Source organism: Diospyros lotus, chromosome 12 (genome assembly GCF_014633365.1).
Source record: "Diospyros lotus cultivar Yz01 chromosome 12, ASM1463336v1, whole genome shotgun sequence".
Classification (NCBI taxonomy): Eukaryota; Viridiplantae; Streptophyta; class Magnoliopsida; order Ericales; family Ebenaceae; genus Diospyros; species Diospyros lotus.
The window spans coordinates 10,427,496-10,452,106 of record NC_068349.1 but is presented as its reverse complement, the minus strand read 5'-3'; the positions used below and the strand labels follow the sequence as shown (position 1 = coordinate 10,452,106).

General features: G+C 41.8%; 1 protein-coding gene across 1 annotated transcript; it reads left to right on the top strand.

Annotated features, from left to right (window-relative positions):
* The first annotated feature begins 6,314 nt into the window (after positions 1-6,314).
* On the top strand, positions 6,315-24,570 carry LOC127787274 (uncharacterized). The gene is made up of 3 exons (XM_052315238.1): positions 6,315-6,585; positions 20,009-20,119; positions 24,121-24,570. Exons 1-3 carry the CDS (start codon positions 6,469-6,471, stop codon positions 24,352-24,354), a joined length of 462 nt encoding a protein of 153 aa, XP_052171198.1. The 5' UTR covers positions 6,315-6,468; the 3' UTR covers positions 24,355-24,570.
* The last annotated feature ends 41 nt before the right edge of the window (positions 24,571-24,611 follow it).

Below are 24,611 nucleotides of genomic sequence, written 5' to 3'. Positions count from 1 at the left end.
ATGTTTAGGGTTGATTTGTGACAATTTTTGTACTAAAAACTTATTATTACAGAAAATAACTCTCACATTATGCACATAATATTTTGTATAAAAATTTTGTGTGTGGGGGGGGGGGAGGGAAGGGGTTGGCTGAAAAATTATGATCATGGATAACCATGGACAATTAATCCAACTGTATGTCACTAATTAAGCTTGACAAACAAATAATTAAGAAGCAAATCCACTCAATGGATAGTCAGGGGCGATGCCACCCATGCTATTTTTAATTTTGCAAAACTTAGGTAAGCCAAAAGTAGCCGCCTTGCCAAAAACAGTCTTTACTATTTAGTTTGTGTAAAATTATGTGAGTTTTTGTTCACTTTTAATGGTGAAAATATTTTGCATGTGTCTTATGTAATTATATTATATAATTTATATGTTGATTTTATTGAATTTTTATTTTATACGTGGTAGTGAATAACATGCCTTCAACAAGGAATCAACATCGATGGTGTCGACGTTCGATTTCAGCCGACCGTGATTCGTTTTGGGCCGCGGTGAGTAAATCCAAAATGCCAAGAAGAAGAAAAGAACCCTAATTCCAAACGTGAATCAACACCAGAATTTTTTACGTGGTTCGGCTAGAACGATGCCTACTCCACGACCGCACTCTGATTATTCTCTTCAGAATGGCGGTATCTGATTATTCTCCATGTCCCTCATGATATCTATCATTCTTATTTATACTGAGGGGCTTTTATAATTTAGATAACATAAAGAAATACAATGAGTGTATAATGGGGGACAAACAGCCCTTATTGCTTTCACAAGACCGGGAGTGGGATCCTCATTACGAGGGCATGGGCTATTGCAGATAAAGTGAACAGACCCTACCTCTGACTTCTCAGCAGCTTTACCACTCATGCGAGCTGGAGGTTTTAGGCCAGCGATCTGGAGGATATTTCGGGAGCTCGTTAGTCGATTGCTAGGAGCTCGTTGGGAGCTTATCGGGAGCTCGCCAGATGCTCGCTTTATGAGTTCTGAATTTCGGTGGTGGCTGGACTTTCCTTGACGAGGTCGTCTGGGCCTTCTTGGCCTCGGGTGATTGGGCCAGTCCATCGGACCGAGTCTGGCCCATGCGGAGTAATTCAGATTCATTATCGGTGGCTGAGAACCCGAACCTTAGGGCGCAGAGGATTTTGTGACCCTCGGGGCTTATTAGCATAACCCCAGCTCCTGCTCCCTGTTCACATGATGACCCATCGACGTATAATTCCCAGGATGGTTCTTTCAAGTTCTCCGTTTCTTCGTTAATTGGTCTAGTGAACTCGGCAATGAAGTCTGCCAATGCCTGACCCTTTATCGCCATCCTTGGTTTGTACTTTATGTCGAACTGAGCGAGCTCGATAGACCAGTTTAGTAAGCGACCTGAGGTATCTGGCTTTTGTAAGATTTGCTTCAGCGAGTATTTGGTCAGGACTTCGATCTCATGAGCTTGAAAATAAGGTCGTAACTTTCTTGATGCCATTATTAGACAATAAGCCAATTTTTCGATTGATGCGTACCTTATTTTTGCGTCAATCAAGCTTTTGGAGACGTAATAAATGGGGTGCTGCACTCTCTCTTCCCCCTGGACAAGGGCCGCACTGAGAGCCTGTTAGGATACTCCCAAGTACAAGGTCAACTTCTCTCCCTCCTTAGGTTTGGCGAGTAGTGGGGCTCGTTCCATGTACTCCTTCAGTTGTTGAAATGCAAAATCGCATTCTTCTGTCCATCTAAAGTCTTTCTTCTTTTTTTAGAAGCTCAAAGAATGGGGCACACTTATCAGTCGCCTTTGAAATGAAATGGCTCAAAGCCACGACTTGCCCATTGAGGCTTTGTACCTCCTTCTTCCTTACGGGTGATCTCATGTCGAGCAAAGCCTTTATTTTGTCCGGGTTGGCTTCAATGCCTCTGTTGTTTACCATGAACCCAAGAAATTTTTCGGAGGCTACCCCAAAGGCGCACTTGAGCGGGTTGAGCTTCATCTGATAGCTCCTGAGCACTCCAAACATTTCTCCCAGATCGGAAACGTGGTTCGTTACTTGCTCGAATTTTACCAGCATGTCGTCAACGTATACTTCCATGGTTCTTCCGATTAGTGTCTCGAACATCGTATTGACCAGCCCTTGGTAGGTCGCGCCAACATTCTTTTATCCAAAATGCATAACCTTATAACAATAAAGCCCTCGGTCGATAATGAACAAGGTGTGCTCTTGGTCGGTGGGGTTCATGGGGATCTGGTGGTAGCCTGAATAGGCATCCATGAAACTAAGGAGGCGGTGACCAGCCGTTGCATCCACGAGCTGATCAATTCTGGGGAGAGGAAAGCTGTCCTTAGGACAGGCCTTGTTCAGGTCCGTGAAGTCGATGTAGGTCCTCCACTTCCCATTTTTCTTTTTTACCAGGACCGGGTTGGCCACCCAGACCGGATAGTGGGCCTCCTTAATGAAATTGTTTGCCAAGAGTTTGTCCACCTTTTCTTTAAGAGCGGCATAAGGCTCTGGAGTCATTGACCTTCTTTTTTGGCGCACTGGCCTGTAGCTCGGATACACGTTAAGCCTGTGCGACATGACTTCTGGGGCGATTCCCACCATATCCTCTTGGTTCCATGCGAATACATCGAGGTTAGCTTTAAGGAAATTTGCAAGTTGGGATTTTACCTCGGGGGCTAGATTCTTTCCTGGCTTGAGGTGCCTTTCTTTGTCCGCTTCGTTGACTAAGATATCTTCGAGCTCTTCCATAGGACCGGTGGGTTTGTCGCAGTTGACCTCGCAGGGATCCAGGTCGTGATTAGTCTCCCATTGGCTGGTCGGTTGCGGGCCATCTTTTGCGATGATATTCACTTTCTTTCCTTTTGCTCCCATTTTCAGGGTGTCTTCGTAACAACGTCTTGCGAGGTGCTGTTCCCCCCGTATACATCCTACTCCATTGGGGGTTGGGAATTTTACTGTAAGCATCTTGGTCGAAGTAACTAGATCTAGGTCGTTCATTGCCGGCCTTTCGAGTACGACATTGTATGCTGAGGGGCAGTCAATGTCCAGGAACTCCGCCAAAGTAGTGGCTTGGCAATTTGCATCCCTGATGGTGAAGGGAAGGCTGATCTGACTGACAAGGACCACTGCGTCCCCTGTGAATCCATAGAGCGGCTCTAGGGACAAGCTCAACTATTCTGGCCCCAAACCCATTTGATTGAAGCATGCTCTATACATTACATTTACCGAGCTGCCCATGTCCACCATTATCCTTTGCAATTCGGAGTTTCTGATCTGGGCCTGTATAACGAGTGCATCGTTATGCGACCAATGAACGTCTCTGGCCTTTTCTTCCGAGAACACCATGTTCTCCGGAGCTGGGCCACCCCTAGATCGCTTCACGGGAACCGACTGTTCGTCTGACCTCACCAGCAAGACATGGTTAGCTTCTCATACGTACTTGTCGCGGGATTTGTGGGAGGATCCCGCGAGGTGAGGCCCACCATGAATCGTGTATATAGTTCGCATAGCCTGTAAGTGCTCATCATCGGAGGGGGCGACTGCTGTGTCGGTGGCTGGCTTGGTTGATTGGTCGGTCGTACCACGTAGTCTTTCAGGCGACTTCTTCTTATCAGATCTTCAATCGCGTCCCTTAGGGCCCAGCATTCGGAGGTGTTGTGACCCGCCTCGTTATGGTACGTGCAAAATTTTTCCTTGTTTCGGAATTTGTTTGGAGTTCTCAACGGGTTGGGCTTCCCGAACTCCTCTTTGTTTCTTTCCATGGCGAAGATCCTTTCTTGGGGATCGGACAGGACACAGTAGTTGTCAAAGCGCTGCGACCTGCGAGGTCACTCATCTCCCTCCGCCTTCTGAGCTTGCTTGAACACTTCATTGTTTAAGCGCTCCCCCCGAGCTTCCCTTCCGGCGTCTCCGTTATGCCTTCTCTTATTCTAGTTGGAGCCCCCAGCTTCTTCTCTCGACCCGACGAGTTTCTTTGACCCAAAGGCGTCTTCCCATCGGATCTCCTTGGAAGCTCGTTCATAGAATTCCCCCAAGTCTTTAACTGGGGTCCTGTAGATGCTCTCATAGAGCTTTCTGTCTTTTCGGAGGCCGGTGGAGATCGCCATTAGGATACTTTCATTGGAGGGATCCTCAACGTTGCTCACCTCGCGTCTGAACTTGGCGACGTAATCCCTCAGCGGCTCATTTGCTTTCTGGAATATCGTGGCGAGGTGACAAGGCGGTGCGAGCTGCCTCCTTAGAGCCCTGTATTGGTTGAGGAACCTCTGCTGGCACTCCTCCAAGCTGTTGATGCTACGTGGTGGGAGGCTCCTGAACCAAGCTCGGGGAATGTCACCTAATATTGCTGGGAAGGCGCGACATTTAATTAGCGAGCTGGATGTCTATAAATCCATTTACACATTGTACGCATCCAGGTAATCGTAGGGGTTGCTGTCCCCATTATATTGTGGCATGCTTGGGACCTTAAATCTCCGGGGGAGGGGTTCGAGCTCAATCTCTCTCGTGAACAGTGTCTTATCCCCACGGCCATTATTCTGGCTGTGGACTCCTTGTCATTCTTCCAGCTGTCGCACCCTTTGATATAGCTCCTCCACGGTTGAGTTCGGGCCTACTGATTGCTGGGCCAGCGATCGCCTACTTCTTTATCAAACTGGGGAGTGGTGATTTGGGGATGGATAGTTATCCCTGATATCCTCTTCCGCGGGTGGAGGTCTCTCCTTCCGTGGTTGGCGGACCCTACGAGGCGACGCCGGTGGATCGTGTGCAGCCCGTGCTTGAGCTTGGGTCAGAATTCTGACCGCGTCAGCGAGCTGCATTACCGTATTCTCCAGTGCTTCCTGGCACTGCTGCCAATCCCAGATTGTCCCTGTTCTGGCGATTTGAACAGTAGGTTGGACAGGGAATCGCGGTGGTATGCCGGTGGCATCTCCGGCTGGTGGTGGTAAATGGATATCTGCTGTCGAGGCAACGGGTCCTCCATTTGGTGGAAAGTCTCACGGTTGATCGCGGTGATTTTCAGGTGGGTCGATCGCCGCCTTGGAACTTCAAATATTCCTTCCTCTGGCCGTGGCTATTGATCAGAGCGGTCGCCCTTCCTCTAGCGCCAAATGTCGACGTTCGATTTCAGCTGACCGTGATTCGTTTTGGGTCGCAGTGAGTAAATCCAAAATGCCAAGAAGAAGAAAAGAACCCTAATTCCAAACGTGAGTCAACATTAGAATTTTTTACGTGGTTCAGCCAGAATGATGCCTACTCCACGATCGCACTTTGATTATTCTCTTTAGAATAGCGGTATCTGATTATTCTCTCTGTCCCTCATGATATCTATCATTCTTATTTATACTGAGAGGCTTTTATAATTTAGATAACATAAAGAAATACAATGAGTGTATAATGGGGGACAAACAGCCCTTATCGCCTTCACAAGACCGGGAGTGAGATCTTCATTACGAGGGGCATGGGCTGTTGCAAATAAAGTGAACGGACCCTACCTCTGACTTCTCAGCAGCTTTGCCACTCATGCGAGCTGGAGGTTTTAGGCCAGCGACTTGGATGGTCCAGCAATCTGGAAGATATTTCCGGGAGCTTGTTAGTCAATTGTTGGGAGCTCATCGGGAGCTCGCCAGATGCTCGCTTTACGAGTTTCGAATTTCGGTGGTGGCTGGACTTTCCTTGATGAGGTCGTCTGAGCCTTCTTGGCCTCAGGTGATTGGGCCGGTCCATCAGACAGAGTCTGGCCCATGCGGAATGATACGGAAAATATATATAACAGCTTTTAATCTCTTAAATGTAAAAAATTAAGAGTTCAAACTATATGAAACTTTAAAAAAATATTTAAATCATGAATTGTATTTTGTTTTTTGTTTGGGGTTCAAATATCCTTCACAATTCAAAAATTGATATATACTTATGCATTTAGAAGTTAGAACTCAAGTGTAAAGTAACTTTATTTGAAAGAAACAAATTAATATGTACTTTAAAATATATATTAGATTAAATTACCATCATGATTAAATCTTGTGTAGATTATGAATTGACAAATGAATTATTGAATTTTCAATAAATTAAGTGGAATGCTGTGAACTAAGAATTTAAATTTAATTTATAAAAATGTTATCTTTTCATTAATGTTTCTTATTTACTTTATTATAAAATAAAAAATATATATATTTTACATATGTTGCCATTCCCTTATGTTCCGAACAAAGAAGAATAAAATATTTTCCGAACTAATAAATTGATTCCGCACATTTTCATTTCATTCCATTTTTAAGAAAAATAAAAAAATCGCATATTATATCATATGATATGTGTGCCTGAAGACTGCAATTGAGGACGAAGAAATCTGAATAGATGCTGCCGAAGAAAGAAAGCTCTTCAAATGCTGTTGTAGTGTTTGTTTCCTTCGATTCGTAGATTGTTTGATTCAGTTTTCAGGCACTCTTTTGCGACGATGAAGAAGCTACTTGAATTTGGGAGGAAAGCCATGTTCTACGTTAGGGTTCTCTCCGGCTATGAGGAACGTCGAATCCGAGCTTACAGATTGCAGATGCAGAAGCATCTCCAACAGGTCCACCCTTCTTCCCTCTCAATCGCTTTGTACAAATCTCTTCTGAGGTTGTCTTGAATTGGCCTTGCAATATCTAGCCAAACAAACATGTGACCCTACTTTTATCTTTTGAGGTTAGATTCCAGTTTAATTTTGAATTGCCGGAGTTGTATATTGCGTTTGAGATAGTTATCTGGTTCTCGACTGTGAATATTTGGTACTTTGTGAATGTATGTGGGAGAATTAAGTAGCAAGTAGTTGTGTGAATCCGGATTGGAGCTCATCCATAGGTAATGCCGGCAGCAATTTCTTTGATTTAACTCAGGGACTGCTTTGAGTTAAGTTGTCAAGCTAACAACACTTTAGACTAAGATGATCAAAACCAGATGCCTGATAAAGCATCTGAACCCAACTGGAACAACTAAATTAGTTTAGCAACTAACCATATGTGTGTGTGTGTGCGCGTGCATGATTTGGTCACTAACCATGTAGTTTTAGTATTGGCCAAACTGGATACAGCTTTAGTACGCTTGAGCTTAATCCAAATTATAGTTTATCAATTCTAAGCATAGTTATTAAAGGCGCATGGCGCAAAGAAGTCCTGGAGCTTGAGGCGCACGCCCGTTAAAGGTGAGGCATACTGAGAAAAAATTATAATTTAATAAAATATAGGCAAATTAAAAGGATAAAAACAAAATATAATAAAGTAACAGGTGTTCATCATCAAATTCAAACATAAACAATTTATAATCAAACAAAAAATTTCAAGAAAATAAATGCAGCAATAATAACATCCAACATCAATCATAAGATGATTTTGATCAACAACAATATATTCTTATTGTTGTAAAAGGCAAATATTGAAAAAAAAAAACAAAAGTTTTAAAAAAATTCGGCATCATTTTCCCTTAATAATAGTGATAATCTTTAATTTTTAAGAACAAAAAATAAAAAAAAGAAAGAGAGGGAGGGAGGCAGAACCGAAATAGAAGAAAAATTAGAAAGAGAGGGATGAGATGAGAGAGAGAGAGAAAAAACATGCCTATTTCAGTGGTAGTTGGCCCTTTTCCGTCACCAGTCGGCCAATCTTGTTGAAAGAAGAAGTGTAAACTGCTCTCTGGTGTCACAAGAAGGAAGATAGGCTTTTAGGGCTTTGGGTCTATCTCCATCGGGTATTTAAGGTTGGGTTTTTTTTTTCACATTTTTTACTTTTTAAAATATATATATATATATATATTAAAGATATGACTTATGAGAGGCGTGCGCCTCAACAGATAGGCATGTGTCTTTTAAGGCCGCCTCGCCTTGGGGGGTCTGAGGCGTGCCTCACAACTATGATTCTAACCCCATGTTTCTTCAGTTTAGCATTGGCCAAGTACTGTTGTGTTCTCAATTTTTTGGTGGATTAATTGATATCAGCCAGACTTGGTGGACAACAACAATAACAATTAGTAAGCCTGATCCCACTAAGTGGGATCAGATACATGAATTCTAACTCTCCTACCATCTCTATCCATGATCATATCTTTGATAAGGTTAATGTCTCAGGTCATGCTTAAAGGTTTCCATCAAGTTTTTCTGTACTTGGTGAACAAGAATGTGGAATTTTGCACTGTAATCAAGTAATTTCATCACGTTTTTCTTTAGATTCACTGCTTGCTTATTTGATCTGAATATGTTTGTGTTAGTATCCCTATTGACACATGGTTGTTAGCAAATTGTGTGTAGACCGTCCTATAGCATATGAAGTAGTATTTTTTTAAGGTTGCAATGGGTATCTAGGTCCAGTTTTTCTTACTACTGGTTTCTTCATGGTTCCTGTAACTCCAAACCTTGACTAACTGAAAGAAAATACTCAAAGTTTGAGGGTATCATTTCACACTGACTCATTCCATAGTCATGTACTTGAAATTCCATGCTGTTTGAACAAAATTTATTTGAAGGAGTTTCTTGTGAATTTTTATCTTCCATTTGTTTCCTCCCCACATAGGGAGGTTCCTCTCATGGAGAAATGAGGTTGTCACAGCCTAAGGGGTAATCTTGTAATTAGTTCTTCAGTTAGTTGGGGTAGTTACTCGGGTGTATGAACTAAAGGTTGTAGAGAATCATAGCTAACTGCACATGGCCACTTGGCTGGCAAATTGGCTGTTCTAGAAGATGTAATAACCGTCTCTCTTATAAATAAAGAAGGCTACCGAGGATGGGGATCATGTGAGAATTCTACATTGATCTTTTCCCTCCTTTTCCTCTCTCAAATTCTGTCTCTCTCAATCCTTCTCTTTCTCTCTTTTCCCTCCCTCACTTCTCCTTCTCGCCTAACCAGCCTTCTCTCAATTACGAGAAGGTTCCTAATCAGATATTTTTTAAGGTTGCAATGGGTATCTAGGTCCAGTTTTTCTTACTACTGGTTTCTTCATGGTTCCTGTAACTCCGAACCTTGACTAACTGAAAGAAAATACTCAAAGTTTCGAGGGTATCACTTCACACTGACTCATTCCATAGTCATGTACTTGAAATTCCATGCTGTTCGAACAAAATTTATTTGAAGGAGCTTCTTGTGAATTTTTATCTTCCATTTGTTTCCTCCCTATGTGGGTTCCTCTCATGGAGAAATGAGGTCTGCTATAATCTAAAAGCAAGTCTAGAGTTGATTTCACAAGTCATCTTTGCTGCAAACATATTCCAATTGGCATTGGCTTATTTTTTTCCCTTAATACAGAATTTTCACTTTCCTAGCTTATGCCTTCCATTAACATCTAAAGCACAAGAATGTGCAAAATATGAACATAACAGAGATGGAGATGTTTGCAGAATATGAACATACAGAATTTTCAATGGATATGTGGCCATCATAAAAATAAAATTAGAAATGAAGTTATTCATAATCATGTTGGAGTGGCTCCTATTGAAAATAAGTTGCTGGACATGATTAAGATGGTTTGGTTAAATGAGGAAAAAACTAATAGAGGCTCCTATGAGGAGAGTGGATGGAATGGAACAAGTTTTCAGCACAAAAGATAGAGAAAAACTAAGAAAAACTTGGTAGGAGACTCTTAGATATAATGAACTATAAGGGCCTTACAAAAGATAAGATCATGATAGAAATGATTAGCTAGCTAGAATTCATCTTACGAACCCCACATAGTGGGATTAAGGCTTTATCTATTGTTTGTTGTTGCTGTTGTTATATAGTTAGTGGATACATACTCTAATGCAAGACTGTCTAATCTGAAAGACATGCCTTGTTCACAAATCTCAAAGTATCATGTTTTCAATCCAAGGATGTTTTCTTTGTGTTTCTTAAATATTTAAATTTTGTATCCTTTTTTAATCTTTTCACAATTTTAGCCCTGCCAATTGGTGACTTTTTTCGTTAATTATTTTTTTTTCCTATTTTTGCCAATGACATTCCATTCTCATGCCTATCACCTGCTATTTCAGTGTTGAATATCATCTTTAATTGTTTTAGCAGTCAAGCTTGATCTCTATAGGAACGAACTTGTAATAAAAACCTCCAGTGAATGTGAATGGTGCTGATGTGGTTTATTGTGAGCCCCATAGTTAAAGATTTTTTGGATCAGATTGTCACGGCCTAAGCCTGACAACTCTCTGCTCCCAATTTCAATATGAATTAGAAGGACCCAAACACCCAAAACAGAGAGTAGAAACAGAGAGAAAAGAAAAGAATGAGTGAGAACAGAGAGAAGAACAAAGAAGAGAGGAGAGAAACCGTGAGAATTCTGATCCTTCTCCCCTTGCACGACTGGGTGGATATACCCTAGCATTTGGGAGGAGAGATTCTTTTGCCAGGGTGGGCCCTACACCCCTAACAAACTCGGGATTCTCTAACTTCCTTGCACATGGCAGTAACTACCTGCCTTTTAGGAATTACAGCAGTACAATAAGGAAAATAACTATTATCTTAGGAATTACAGTAGTGAAAATAACATAAAGCAGTAAATAGCAACAAGAAAAATTTAGAAATAACTCTGGAAAGGTTCTTCTCATGACATTTTCCCCCGCCTTAATCATTTTATTGTCCTCAAGAAATGTTAAGGAGGCTAGCTGCTCTTGGAAATTGTTTGAGAAGATCGGGGAGGTACTCCCAAGTGCTGTCTTTCGAAGGTTTTCCTTGCCACCTGACCAAAACTTGGATGAGGGGAGCCCTATGTTTGTATATCACTCTCCTATCCAAAATAACTTCGGGTTCCACTGTTTGATTGGCCTCCATAGGAATGATAGGTAGAGCAGCACTCACTGATTGTCCACCCACTTGTCTTTTTAAGAGTGAAACATGAAATACAGGATGAATGAGTGACCCTATAAGCAACCTCAGTTGATATGCCACCTTCCCCACCTTAGCTTTTATAGGAAATGGCCTATAGTACTTAGGATTGAGCTTGGTTGCCTTTTCTTGGGTGATGGACTTAAGGTGAGGGTACCTCAACCTCAGATACACTTCATTTCCCACCTCAAACTCTCGTTCACTTCTCCTTCTGTCAACAAATTGTTTCATGCGGTTTTGAGCTGAAGCCAACTTGTGCTTCAACTGTTGTGTCACTTCCCTCCTTCGTTGCAAATAATCGTCTACTGATGCCACATTGGATTCTTTCCCAACTGCAGGCAGAACATGTGGCTTGTATCCGACTAAGGCCTCAAACGGAGTCATTTTGATGGAGGAGTGGTGGGAAGTATTGTACCACCACTGGGCCAAGGCCAACCATTTGTGCCACTCCTTAGGCTACAATAGGTAGATGCACCTTAGGTAAGTCTCAAGACTTTGGTTCACCCTCGTCCATTCGTTTGAGGGTGATGAGCAGTTGACATGCTCAGTTTTGTTCCCAACGACCTCATCAATTCCTGCCACATTATACTGGTAAAAATCCGGTCTCTATTTGAAATTATGGTCTTAGGAGTCCCATATAATTTAGCCACCCGGTCCAAGAAGGCCCTAGCCATCTCTCGAGCTGTGTAGGGATGAGTTAATCCTATGAAATGGGCAAACTTATTTAGTCTGTCCACCACTACTAGGACACTATCCTTGCCTTCCGACTTGGGCAATCCTTCCATAAAGTCCATAGATACACTCGACCAAGCTTGTTTGGAGATAGGCAAGGGTTGCAGTAGCCCAGGGTAGGCTATTATTTCTGACTTACATCTCTTACAAATGTCACATGCTTGCACCAACTCTTTAATCTCTAATTTCATCCTTGACCAATGAAAAATCTGCCTAACTCTCAAGTAAGTGTTTTTCTCCCTTGAATGCCCCCCATGAGCGACTCATGTAAGGCTTGAAATATCTTCTTTTTGAGGTTTGCCTTATTTCCAATCACAATTCTTCCCTGGTATCTCTGCATTCCTTTGTTTAAAGTATACCCACCCCTCACATTGGCCCCTTCTGCCAATCCTTCCAATAATGGTTTCAGCTTCTCATCTCCTTCATAATTGTCAATCACCTCTCGGTACCACTGGGGTACCACTTTTGTTATGGCTGCAAAACTCCCTTCTTCATGGCCCTTGACAGTGCGTCAGCAACTACATTCCTTCCCCTTTCTGTATTGTATAATGTAGTCCAATCCCATGAGTTTGACCATTCCCTTCATTTGCAGCTGCGTTTGAAGCCTTTGTTGTAACGGGAACTTCTAACTCTCATGGTTTGTTTTGATTATAAATCTTCCCCCTTCCAAGTAGTGCCTCTACTTGTCTACAACCATCAACACTGCTAAGAACTCCTTCTTATATATGCTGAGTCCTAAGTGTTTAGGACCCAACACTTGACTTAAGAATGTTATAGGCCTTCCCTCCTGCACCAGAACTGCCCTTATCCTTGTTCCACTTGCATCTGTTTCCAGGATAAAAGCCTTATCGAAATCTGGAAGTCCTAGAACCAATACCCTGCTCATGGCCCTCTTTAAATCCTCAGATGCCTCTTTTGCCCTTGGACCCCAGCTGAAACTTCCTTTCTTCAATAATTCGGTTAAGGGTTTGCTAATTACCCTATAATTCTTCACAAATCAACGGTAATATCCTGTTAACCCCAAAAATCCTCTTAAGGCTCTCATCGAAGTTGGCCTTGGCCAGAACACCATGGCCTCCACCTTTTGGGGGTCGGTACTCACTCCTCCCTTTGATATAATGTGCCCTAAATATTCTACTTGCTCTTGATCAAATGCACACTTAGACTTCTTAATAAAAAGTTGGTGGAATCTGAAGATGTCAAGAGTAGTTCTAAGGTGGAGTAGATGTTGTTCAAAAGAGGGGCTATAAATGAGTATGTCATCAAAGTATACTAATATAAACTTTCGAAGATACGGTTCAAAAATTCTATTCATGAGAGATTAAAAAGTGGTTGGGGCATTGGTGAGCCCAAATGGCATCACCAAGAATTCAAAGTGCTCATGGTGAGTTCTAAAAGCTGTTTTATGGATATCCTCGGGTTTCATCCTAATTTGGTGGTAACCCGAACGTAGGTCAAGCTTAGAAAAGAATTGGGCATTGTATAGTTCATCCAAGAGATCTTCTACCAAGGGAATAGGGAATTTATCTTTGATGATTATAGCATTTAATTGGCTATAATCCATACAAAACTATCATGTTCCATCCTTCTTTTTAACCAATAGGACAGAGGAAACAAAGGGGCTTTGAATTGGTCTAATGATGGATTGTTGAAGCATTTCTCTCACCATCTTCTCTATTTCATTCTTTTGGATTGGGGGGGGGGGGGGGGTATCAGTAAGTTCTGATGTTAACAGGCTCAGTGTGTGGTTTTAAGTTAATAGAGTGGTCATGCATTCGGGTAGGTGGGAGTGATTGGGGTTCAATGAAAAGATCCTCGTATTTGACCAACAATTCATTAAGGAGGTTTAAGTGATGTACCTGATCGGGCAGCCCTTGGGGTGCACTAACAGTTAGGTAGATCTCCCCTTGCAGTGCTAGATCTCCTTGTACCTCCTCAGTTGCCACAATTGAAAAGAGTTGTGTCAGCTGCCCCCACTTTCCCTTAATCACCCTCTGCGGTCTCTTCCCTGATATCATCTTGCAGGTTCCCATCTCCTTTCCTCCTGATAAAGTCATATTCCTTCCCTTTTTCTCAAAAGATACTTCCATCCGATTAAAATCAAAATTGATGGGGCTAACCTCTTTCATCCAATCCACTCCCAAAACCACATCACAGCCACCCAACTGTAGTAGCTTCAGATATGTTTCAAATTTCTCTCTTTGCATTTCCTAGCAAAAGCCATTGCAAGCTGATTTGCTCAACACCCTTTGACCATTAGCCACTATCACACTCAAAGGTGGAGTCCCTGTGAGTTGACACTTCAGCCTCTTTGCCGTGCTTTCATTAAGAAAATTGTGGGTACTCCCACTATCTATTAAGATCATAAGATTGCTGCCCTTAAATTGCCCCTCCACCTTGATGATTTTGTTGTTGGCTACTCCCTTCAATGCGTGTATGGAGATCTCTCCATTATCTTCTGCTCTAACTTCCCCACAGTCACCTTCTACTATCTCCTCTAGGTCCTCCTCTTCATCCCCTTCCAACAGTAGAATCTGCCTCATACATGGGTGCTCAGGATGGTACTTGTCGCCACATCAGAAGCAAAGGCCAGCCAACCTCCTTTGCTCCCTTAATTGCTCCCCGTAAGGAACTGAGCTTGATCCACCTACACTCCTCTGATAGGATCCCCAATAGAAATCCAAACAACAATCAAATATCAATAGTTATCAAACTTTCCAGCCAAGAACAAGAACACCCAGGGCATTCGAGAGGCCCTCTCTCTCCCAAATTCTCTTCCAGAAAACCAGCGTATCCCTTCTCTCTACCCCCCCACCCCATACATATTCCTCACTCTACACCTTAACTGAATTCTGTTATGCAATAGCTAGGTTGTTACACCAGTGATTCCCTACTCTACCCCTTACGCACATAGCTGGTTGTTATGCCAGCCAACTTATTTACACTTCTGCTCCTTGGACCTTCTTTGGTAAGTCAAGTGAACCGGGGGCCCTAACATTACTCTCTCCCCCAACTTTCACCCTGTCCTCAAGGTGGAAAAAAATGGAAATTGCGACTAGATCAAAAGGTAAGGCTCCCAATTGGGGGTAGCCCCTTCCATTGCATGGGCACCTCTATTGCTTTCGAAGCAGCAGTTATAGCTGTAGTTTCTTCCATGAACCCAAACTTTTGGGAAAACCATACATTATTTGAGTTGGGGTCTGCAAGCAGAAACCAAAAACTTTCTTCCTTGGGAATTGGATAATAAGGGGCGTGAGGGAGGGCACCAATCAAGCCATTGGAACGTTTCAACGTCACCCAAGCATGAATTGTGACAACATCACCCTCTTGTATGCCCTCCTCCCCTTCAGTCTCGCAAGTAACTTCAAGTGTCAAGGTAGGCATCATTTCAAGAACCTTCTCCACAATCTGCACTTCAGTAATAGAGAAATGTTATGTTTAGAAGCACTCTTGACAACTCAATCAATGATTCCTAATGCCAATTCTCTCAACTCCTTACCCGAAATCAATCCAACCAACAAAAAAACAAAAGACAGAAAGCAAGAACAGAATTTAAATGAAAGAAAACCAGAAACAATCAAGACACAAACCAAACAATAGGCGCAAGATATATCTTGGTTCGGATTGCTTTAAAGCAACCCTACATCCAGCCTTCAAACACCCCAAGAGCAGTCTTCTTATTACCAAGGATGATCAGTACAACAGCTTGAGAAAAAAACTCCTATTCTTCGAGTACAATCAACGCTCACTCTCCAAGATTACAAGGCAGTCTTGAACACCAGTCTTTCTCTCTAAATGAATGTTCACTCGGTACAATAGAATAGAATAGTAAAATCTATCCCCTTGCCCTCTATTTATAATAGGAGGCGGAATCCCAATGAAGACTTTCAAATATTTACAGTTTACACCCCCAACTTATCACTAATTATAGTTTGGGTTACAACTTCTATTTAATACCCCATTGGCCCTCAAAAAACACTGCTATAACTGATCTTATTTAACCTATACTCTAGACAACATTTTAACAACAACCAGCTACTTGAATAAGTAGCTCAAACCGTTCTTCAAGAGTCATATCCTGTAGCTCTTGAAATGTCCGCACCTTCTTGCGGGCTAGCTTTTTCATGATAGCCTCACTAAAATGAGGTAGCTGCAGAAAAGGTGCAATGCCTTCGCTAAATCCCCCAATTGCCTTCCTTGCACTGAGAGGAACAACCTGGATAATAGCTTGCGAAAACTCAAGAACACCAATTGCGGGTCTTAGCCAACCATACCCCTGAGCAATGAGCGGTATAATTGCCACATTCAAGTTTCTTAGAGAACACAACAGCCAATCCTCTGTAGACAACTTTCATGCCCAAATTCCCATCAATATTTAAGATCTTTGGGTCTATACCATTGGGCTCCACAAGAGAATGCAAATTGAGCCCTAGACTTCTAAAAACATGCTGCCCTTCCACCATCATGACCTGCTTGGACAAGGCACCCACCCCCTCATGATGGTGAGAATACATGGGGGGCCCTCCATTATCAACCAACCCCATGTAGAAATTTTGAGAAACCTGGCTAAGAGTCAAACCATCTTCCTAGACAACATGGTCCGTTGATGGCGCCCCCTTCCTCGGCGAGGTGCTCTCCTTGGACGTTACCAGATCCGCTGTCCTTGACATCAGATTCTCGATCTTCTTCCTCAGTTGCTTCAATGCCTTGGCCATTTCTCATCTCGTCTTGAATTGGACGAAGTTGTAGCCCTTGGTTTTGCCCATGACCCGGTCGAAGATGACGTTGCAGTCCTCAATCTCGCTGTATGACTCGAAAGCAGAGACTAAGGTTTCTCGCGTCGTGTCCCATGCGAGGCCGTAGACGACGAGTTTTCGACGAGATATGTCGCGATCCGTGGCATCACAGAGGCGAGTGAAGAGGAAAGCGTCGGGCACAGCGGCATTGACAAGGAAGTTAATCCGTTGGTACTTGGTGTAGGGCTTGAGAAGTTTCTGGATCTTCTCAGGCTTGGTCTCACCGGAGGAGGAATCATCGTCGGCGTTTGAATTGGATTGAATTGGCGTCGCAGTGTCTTTGGTTGGGGCTGTAGCTTGGTATTTCTGAACTTCCTCTTTTTCCTGCATTTCTTCTTGATGCTTTTGCTGTCACCTTGTGGTTGTCTAGTCACCGGTTTTTTCTTCTTTGCCTTCCTCTTCTTCGCCATTGCTTGAGTAGAGATGCGATGGCGGCGCTCTATGGCTTCGTCCTTCAAGTTTGCTTGCTTACCCACACGAATCTCTCTTCGTCTCCTTCGCTCCCACTGGGACCACAAAATGGCCCCTCCTTCGAACCCTAGAGTCGCGGACTCCCGTTTCTCTGCCTTTGTTAGCTGGGTTACATGGAGGTATCGCTCAGCCTGAACAACCCAACTATTCAAGTCATCTCCTTCAATCACCGGCATCTCTAGGCGTTGGCCCCTTCTGTCCGACCTCCCATAGATGTTGTACTCACTGCTAGCTTCCTTGTGCCGATTTCCCAGTTCCGGTGTGGCCTTCTCAGTGAGGGACGACCCCATCGGTAAGAGCTCGCCAGACTGTTTCCCCTTCCTCCCTTTCTCTTGGTCCTCCCGTCTCTCCTCGTTCTTCCTCTCCCGTTCCTGCTCTTCCCACATCGTTCTCATCCAAGCGAATTGTTCCAGCAAGCTCACTACCTTCTTCCCCACCGATTGAACCTCACTCCTCATGGCATCAATTCCCCGTTGCATGCCATCCATCCTCCCTTCCAATTCACCTACTCGGTCCGTCAAGCTGACCATTAGGATCGATGATGCTCTAATACCAAATTGATTGGATCCCCGATAGAAATCCAAACAACAATCAAATATCAATAGCTATCAAACTTTCCAACCAAGAACAAGAACACCCAGGGCATTTGAGAGGCCCTCTCTCTCCCAAATTCTCTTCCAAAAAGCAACGTATCCCTTCTCTCTCCCCCACCCCACCCCATACATATTCCTCACTCTACACCTTAACCGAATTCTGTTATGCAATAGCTGGGTTGTTACACCAATGATTCCCCACTCTACCCGTTACGCACATGGTTGGCTGTTATGTCGGCCAGCTTATTTACACTTCTGCCCCTAATCGTTGCCCTTTGGACCTTCTTTGATAAGTCAAGTGAACCAGGGGGCCTAACATCACCCCTTGGTTCCCTTTTGCTATATCTTGGTGGTAACTCTTTCCCCTAATAGGGCCGGTTCCTAGGGCCACCCCTCTTTCTTGTTGCCTCTGTTTCTTCATCAATGCCTCCATGGACATTTCTTGTAATTGAGCACTTTTTAAGGCTTGCTCCACTGTCCTTGGTCTCATCATTTTGACCATTGGTCGTAACTTCTCACTCAGGCCGCTCAGAAAGCTAGACACAAAGTAGGCTTCTGGTAAATGAGGGTTGTGGCAAACCATGAACGACCTTAATTCTTCAAACTTTTGTAAATAAGCCTCAATGCTCCTTGTTTGCTTAAGCTTATTAAACTCTTCTATCGTATCCACCATACTCTTCTCCCCAAATCACTCACATAATTTTTTAGAGAACTCTTCCCACGTGTAGTCCTCCCTCACACTAAGGCACCCCTGAAACCAAGCATCCACTGCTTCATTGAAGTAAGCAGTGGCCAACGACACCCTCTGCCCCCTGGACAGGATATGTTGTGCCAATTGAACAACCTTTCGCATTTCCTTTACCACCACCGGGGGTTGGCTCCTTCGAATGCCAGTATCTCCATCCAGGGCATAGGAAACCCTAGGGGATGGCCACGAGGCTGCTCATTCCTTTCTCTACCCATAAATCCCTCCAATCCTTCCCTAGGCTCTACCTCAATCTTAGAGGTTCCTTCCCTCCTATTCATTCTATTTCTTGGCAATATGGGATCACCCCTTTCACGCGGATGAAAGTTGGGAGCCATTCTTACCGTGTTTTGGCGAGTAAACATGAGCATAAACTGTTGCATCTGCGCCCCCATGTCTTCTCATAGCCTCGCCATGGACCCTTCCAGTCTCTGTTCCGTTCCTTCCAGCGAACCTTCCAGCTTGTGATCCATTGCCATGATCACCTCATGGTTTCTTTTTCCTCGGATCTCTAGTTGGTCAATTCTACCCTGGAAATGTGACGCAGTTGAGCTGACTTGTTGCATCTGTGTCTCGAAATTTGTCATGCGGGTCTCTTCTGCCATTACACCAATCTAGCTTCGGCCGAGAACCGATGCTCTGATACCAAGATTGTCATGGCCTAAGCTTGACAACACTCTCCTCCCAATTCCGATATGAATTAGAAGGACCCAATCGCCCAAAATAGAGAGTAGAAACAAAGGGAAAAGAGAAGAATGAGTGAGAACAGAGAAGGGAGGAGAGAAACTGTGAGAATTCTGATATTTTTCATAATCCTTCTCTCCTTGCACGATTGGGAGGATAATATCCCAGCGTCTAGGATGAGAGATTCTCCTGCCAGGGTGGGCCCTACACCCCTAACAAACTCGGGATTCTCTAACCTCCCTACACATGGCAATAACTACCTGTCTTTTAGGAATTACAGCAGTACAATAAGGAAACTAACTATTATCTTAGGAATTACAGTTGTGAAAATAACAGAAAGCAGTAAATAGCAACAAGAAAAATTTGGAAATAACTCTGGGAAGGTTCTTCTTGTGACACAGTTTACTTGTCAATGCTTCTTTTGGCTATCTTTTATTAGCCTGAACATATTGAATAAGTTGGGATTATTAGGACAGCCACCTTGAATGGCAATTTTTCTCTTTGACCACATGAAGCAAGAACAGGAGCAGCTATTAGTTCAGGGGCAAGTGGAAAATGCTTGCACTTGAGGTATTGGGGAGACTGGAATGTGTAGAGATTATAACAGAGCCATACTTTTGCATAAAGATAAACAGTATTCAAGGGCATGCATACATATCACATGGAAGACAAATACTGATGGAAACGCACACATACAGACATTTGATAAGTGAGAGACATGTATTACAGGTACCAAGGGGATACCACCTATATGAAGAGTAAGTTGATACTTATCATTGATTGTAAGAACTGTTATATTGTTTTTCGTTCTTGGGGCTGTCATGTAGATTTTGTTGTTAAAATGTCATTTCCTGCTTGTTCAACATGTTGTGCTAGTTTGCAAATGAGAGATGCCATGCTAGTTCTCATACCTTTTTTGTGTTGAAAATTACCTGATTTCCCATAGTGAGATATGCCCTATTCACTTTATTTAATCAAATTTTAAGTCATTTCCCTATGTCCATTATTATTGTTCTGTTCTCTTGGTTTTATTTCCATTCTCTTTGATCTCATGAGCTTTTGTTTTGTCCCACGGTAAATTTTTTATGTTTTGGTTACAAGGATTTGTCTTGACATGCTCTACTGCCTCCATACTCAGGCAGAAGAAAGGAAGGCAGCAATGAGAAAGGTCCCTGAGCAGATTATTTTATCAGAGGTTCGGCGTATGGTTGAGGAGATGCAAGCATTAAATAAAAAGTTGGAAGAAACAGTGAGTCTTGCATTGCTTTTAATTTGAAAAGTGAACTCCTAAGAAACTGAAATATTGAACTGCCTATTTTAACTTGCCCGATCTTGATATCTTTAGTTAATGTTTAGAATGTGATATTAAAATATTTGGATGACAAATTGCTGCCTTGCATTTTAAATGTGGTTGCAAGTGTTGATGGTGCATCTGTATTGCTAGAATAGTGGCTTGACTCTGGGTGAGAACTGGCAAGGTGCTGGGTTTCATGATTTGCTAAGCATCCACCCTTGGTATGTGGCCTCTTACAAGAGCTTGGAAGTATCTATGACTGACATTTTTTACAAGTTGTCATGGTGGCATTGTCTCAACCATGATGAGGTAATAGGATTTGAGCAAAGCCTCCAGCAATAGCTCAAGGGTGATGGTTATGACAATAATGAATTGCTAGGAGGTGTTCTGAAAGTCCTGTGCTAGAGGAATCCCACAATCCAGTACACTACTTCAGTGGTGGTTGCCAGAAGGGTGGTCCAGTTCATGCCTTTCTAGCTTCAGATTGTGAGTCGGTGGCGACAATGAAGTGAAGCAACTCTTTGGCTTTGAGATTGAGATTGAATTTCTGATGCTAGGACTCAAGATTAATTCAGTTGTTTGAGGATAACTACTTTTTATTTGCATGAGCAAATGTTTGGTGGGGGTCTTGAGGGATGAACAGACAATTGAACTTATGACTTGAAGAGGAAGAGGAGAGAAGAGGGAGAAGGGTAAGAGAAGGGTAGAGAAGAAGAGGGAAATGGAGGGGAAGAGAGCAGGGAGATACGGAGAGAGGAGAGAACCATAAATCTGTATTTCTGATATCAATTTAAAATCTAACCGTTCCTATTAATTGTTCTCATATTTAAAGGGCATCCCCAATGCATGAGATTCCCTGCTTTGCTAGGTTGTTTTTGTATGCAGTCTGCCCCTTGCTTTTTTGCAAAGAGGTTTCACAACTCAAACCTGTGATCCTTCTGTCACATATGTGTATAAAGAAAATATAATCCTACTACAATTAATCTACCAAATGTATTAAAACAATAATTAAATTTAAAATAAAGCCAATACAATTTTTCATTCCTTGATCCCTATCAGTTTCTCTCTTGTTGAAGAAAACTCGTCCTTGAGTTTTGTGGATGTTCAACTCTCTATCACCTAATTTATAAGGTGGCTGGCTGGAGGTCGTCTTCCATTGCCAGTCATATGCACGTATGTGGTTGCCAAATCATGATACGTGCATCAATAAACCTACTACAAATGGTTGATGGTAAAATAATAATATAAAAGATAATATTAACCCTCTATATCTAATAGTTTAATCTTTTAAATTAGATGGTGGTTATCAATTCAACACAAATCAAATAACTTGTATATACGACCACAAATAGAGGGCCCAAGATGAAAACCAAAAATCTGAAAATAATAACTAAATATAAAATAAACCTAATCTTTATGGATTTACGATTCTTCCTTTTTTTCTTAAAATTTGTCCTCTTCATTCCTTTTATCTTGATCAGATCCTAATTGATTTCAGGATTTTGTAGCGGTCTCTGAATAATTGATGTAGTGTTTGTAATAGGCATCTGAGTCTGGGCATAGTTTCTTGCTTTTAATAGTTCTAAGGTTTCCATTAGGATTTCTTTTAGAAGGAAAAGCTTCTTGCTTTGTATTATGGAGCCTACAGAGGGACCTGAAAATTGGTTTTGTATTTAAGAACTGAAATTAGGAAAACAATGAGAATTCAGAAACTTGGTTGAAGATTTTCACTTGAATTAATTTAAGTAGCTTGTTGCTTGTCATATTTTTCACTTGATTTCAATACAACAACATATCAGGTCTTAATTGTATCGAGTGAGGTTGACTACATGAATTCTCATTTCTATCAGTAGCCGTATTTTTTGTAAGACCCAAACTCACATCATATCTAAGAGTATCTCACCAAGTTTTTCTTGGTTTTGTTAGGGAATGAATCAAGCAATAAAAAGAAAAATTGGAACAAAATCACACACACACAAGACAAAATTTACGTCTTTTGACAAAGAATGCTTACATCCACGGCCACACTAGGTGTTTTTCTCTATTTTGAGAAGATTATAATTACAAGAATTATGCCCACATATTTATAGACGAAAACTAGGGCAAAATAGAACTCCTAATTTGAATAGGATTCGTAATTTGTTTAAGTTTTGGGGGCTTTGCCCCCTTGACCCTCTCTCATTGACAGGGTAGCTGAACCCTTGTGCCAATTGTGCTCTGCATAGGTGTCATAAATTGAATCTGGCTCTAAATCTCTAACAAGTTTGCCTCTACCTCTTTTACAAAAGAGACTTGTTCTATTGCAACAACTCTCTTCGTAGGAGCTATTATTGGTTTTCTTTTCATTGGATCAAATTTTCTTAATTGGTGTCTCATTTATCTAATGTATCTAATATTTAATAGAATTCACTCTGACTTTATACAAATATCCTTGCTAATTTTATCGTTTTTTAATATGAGCACACGCATCATAACATACTCATCTCCATTATGCTCATACTTTGTTATGTTGGTGCTTTACTGCCCAAGACAATATAGCTGGTCTTATTGTCATCTTATAAAGTTTTAACTTGTAATGAAATTTTATTATCACATAAAATGCCAGATGTACTTTTTGATTTTAATTATTCTACCTTGGGTAACATCCCCCTTGATCTCTCCTTTTGTTTGGATGATTGATCCAATCCAAGATATTTGAACTGATTGTTCTTGGGATTACTTGATCTTCAAGTTCCACCGTAACATCATTCACACTTGTATTTTTACTAGACTGACTTTCTTTATATTTGGTTTTTATTCTGCTCAACTTAAAACCTCTAGATTCTAATGCATATCTTGAGCTTTAATATTCACACATTCTTCTGTGGCATTCACCAAGAAAATGTCATCTGCAAGTAGCATACACCTAGGCACCTTTGCCTCGAGATATCTAGTGAGTATCCACTGCTTGATTTCAGTAAATAAGATAAATTTTATTATTTTATTAATTTCTTTTTTTCTGTCAACAATTAGGATTGAACCATTCTCCACAATTATCCTAGAAGGGTGTCTAATATCTTTCCTTAACCATATAAACTGACATTAGTTTTTCTTAGAAATCAATCTGATATTTGCCTTCTTTAGGCGCCTTCTTAAATGCTCAATATTTTTGGAAATGGGTGCCCATGGTTTTAGAACTGCAAGCCACTATAATTGTCTATCAAGTCTGATATGGGTTACAGAAATAAATCCCAGCAGTTTGGGCCTTGGGGGGGTTTAGAACTGTTACAGACAAAGTATCACTATGGCAAGCAAGCTTGACAGTGACAAGGGGTCTCCTATTTGATTGTGTGGATATGCTTTTCTTGACAACCTAAACGAGGCCCAGTATTTTCTTTCTGGTCATTTTAAAAGGGGAAAGTGTAACCTCAGATTATGAGGTTTAGAATCTCAAAAAGCCAGATCCAAAGACTGACATTTTCCAACATTTTGGTTATGCTATTGGGAACTGTAGAGTGATTCTTGATGTGAATAACTTCCCAAGTGGGAGAAGATCTTACATATTGGCAGAAGACCAGTGTATAACTGCCTTAATTGAGTTCATATATGACCTTAAATGCTATTGGGAACTGTAGAGTGATTCTTGATGTGAATAACTTCCCAAGTGGGAGAAGATCTTACATATTGTCAGAAGACCAGTGTATAACTGCCTTAATTGAGTTCATATATGACCTTAACTCATTGAAGAGGTTATTGCAGAATTTGAACTTAAGATCTTTCCAGGAGTTGAAATTGTTGGCTGACAGTCCAATTTAAACTAGTTTTCATGGTTTTAACATGACCCTACCTTGATCTGGGTATAGGGTGCATTTTCAATCAGACATCCCAATGTTCTTGGTTGTTTTGACGTGTTGATTTTATTCCAGTTGCTTGTCTTGGTTGAGTGTTTGAATCGCCAACATTATGCTTGCTTCTAGGAGACAGCTATTGAAGATTACTTTAAGCCGATTGACAAAGAAGCCCAGATCATAATGAAAATGCAGCTTGAAGGAGAGGAGAAGACAATGAAGGAGATGATGAAAGCCATGCAAACACAGGCTTTGCTCGAGAAAGCTGAAGAGGAGAGGCTGGCAAAAGTGAAAAATGCAGAGGCAAACCAACAAAACCAGGAGAAAGCATCCGCTTCCACCACACAAGGCGAAGTGAGATGATTCCACCACGTACACAATTAGCAGTTTTAGATGTAATTGTTCACCTGTCTCACTCTCACTTCATCCCTTTTATCATTATTGTGGTTTCTTATAGGCCTTATTTGTGGACGCATGCCAAAATTTTGTATTCTGCTGTCCCCTACTTTTTTTCCAATTTGAATAAATAGGCAACATTTCATGCATGTCATAAATCAATATAACCATCTCTTTTACCCAGATGACCACGCATTGTCTGTCAAATAGGCAGATTTATTCTG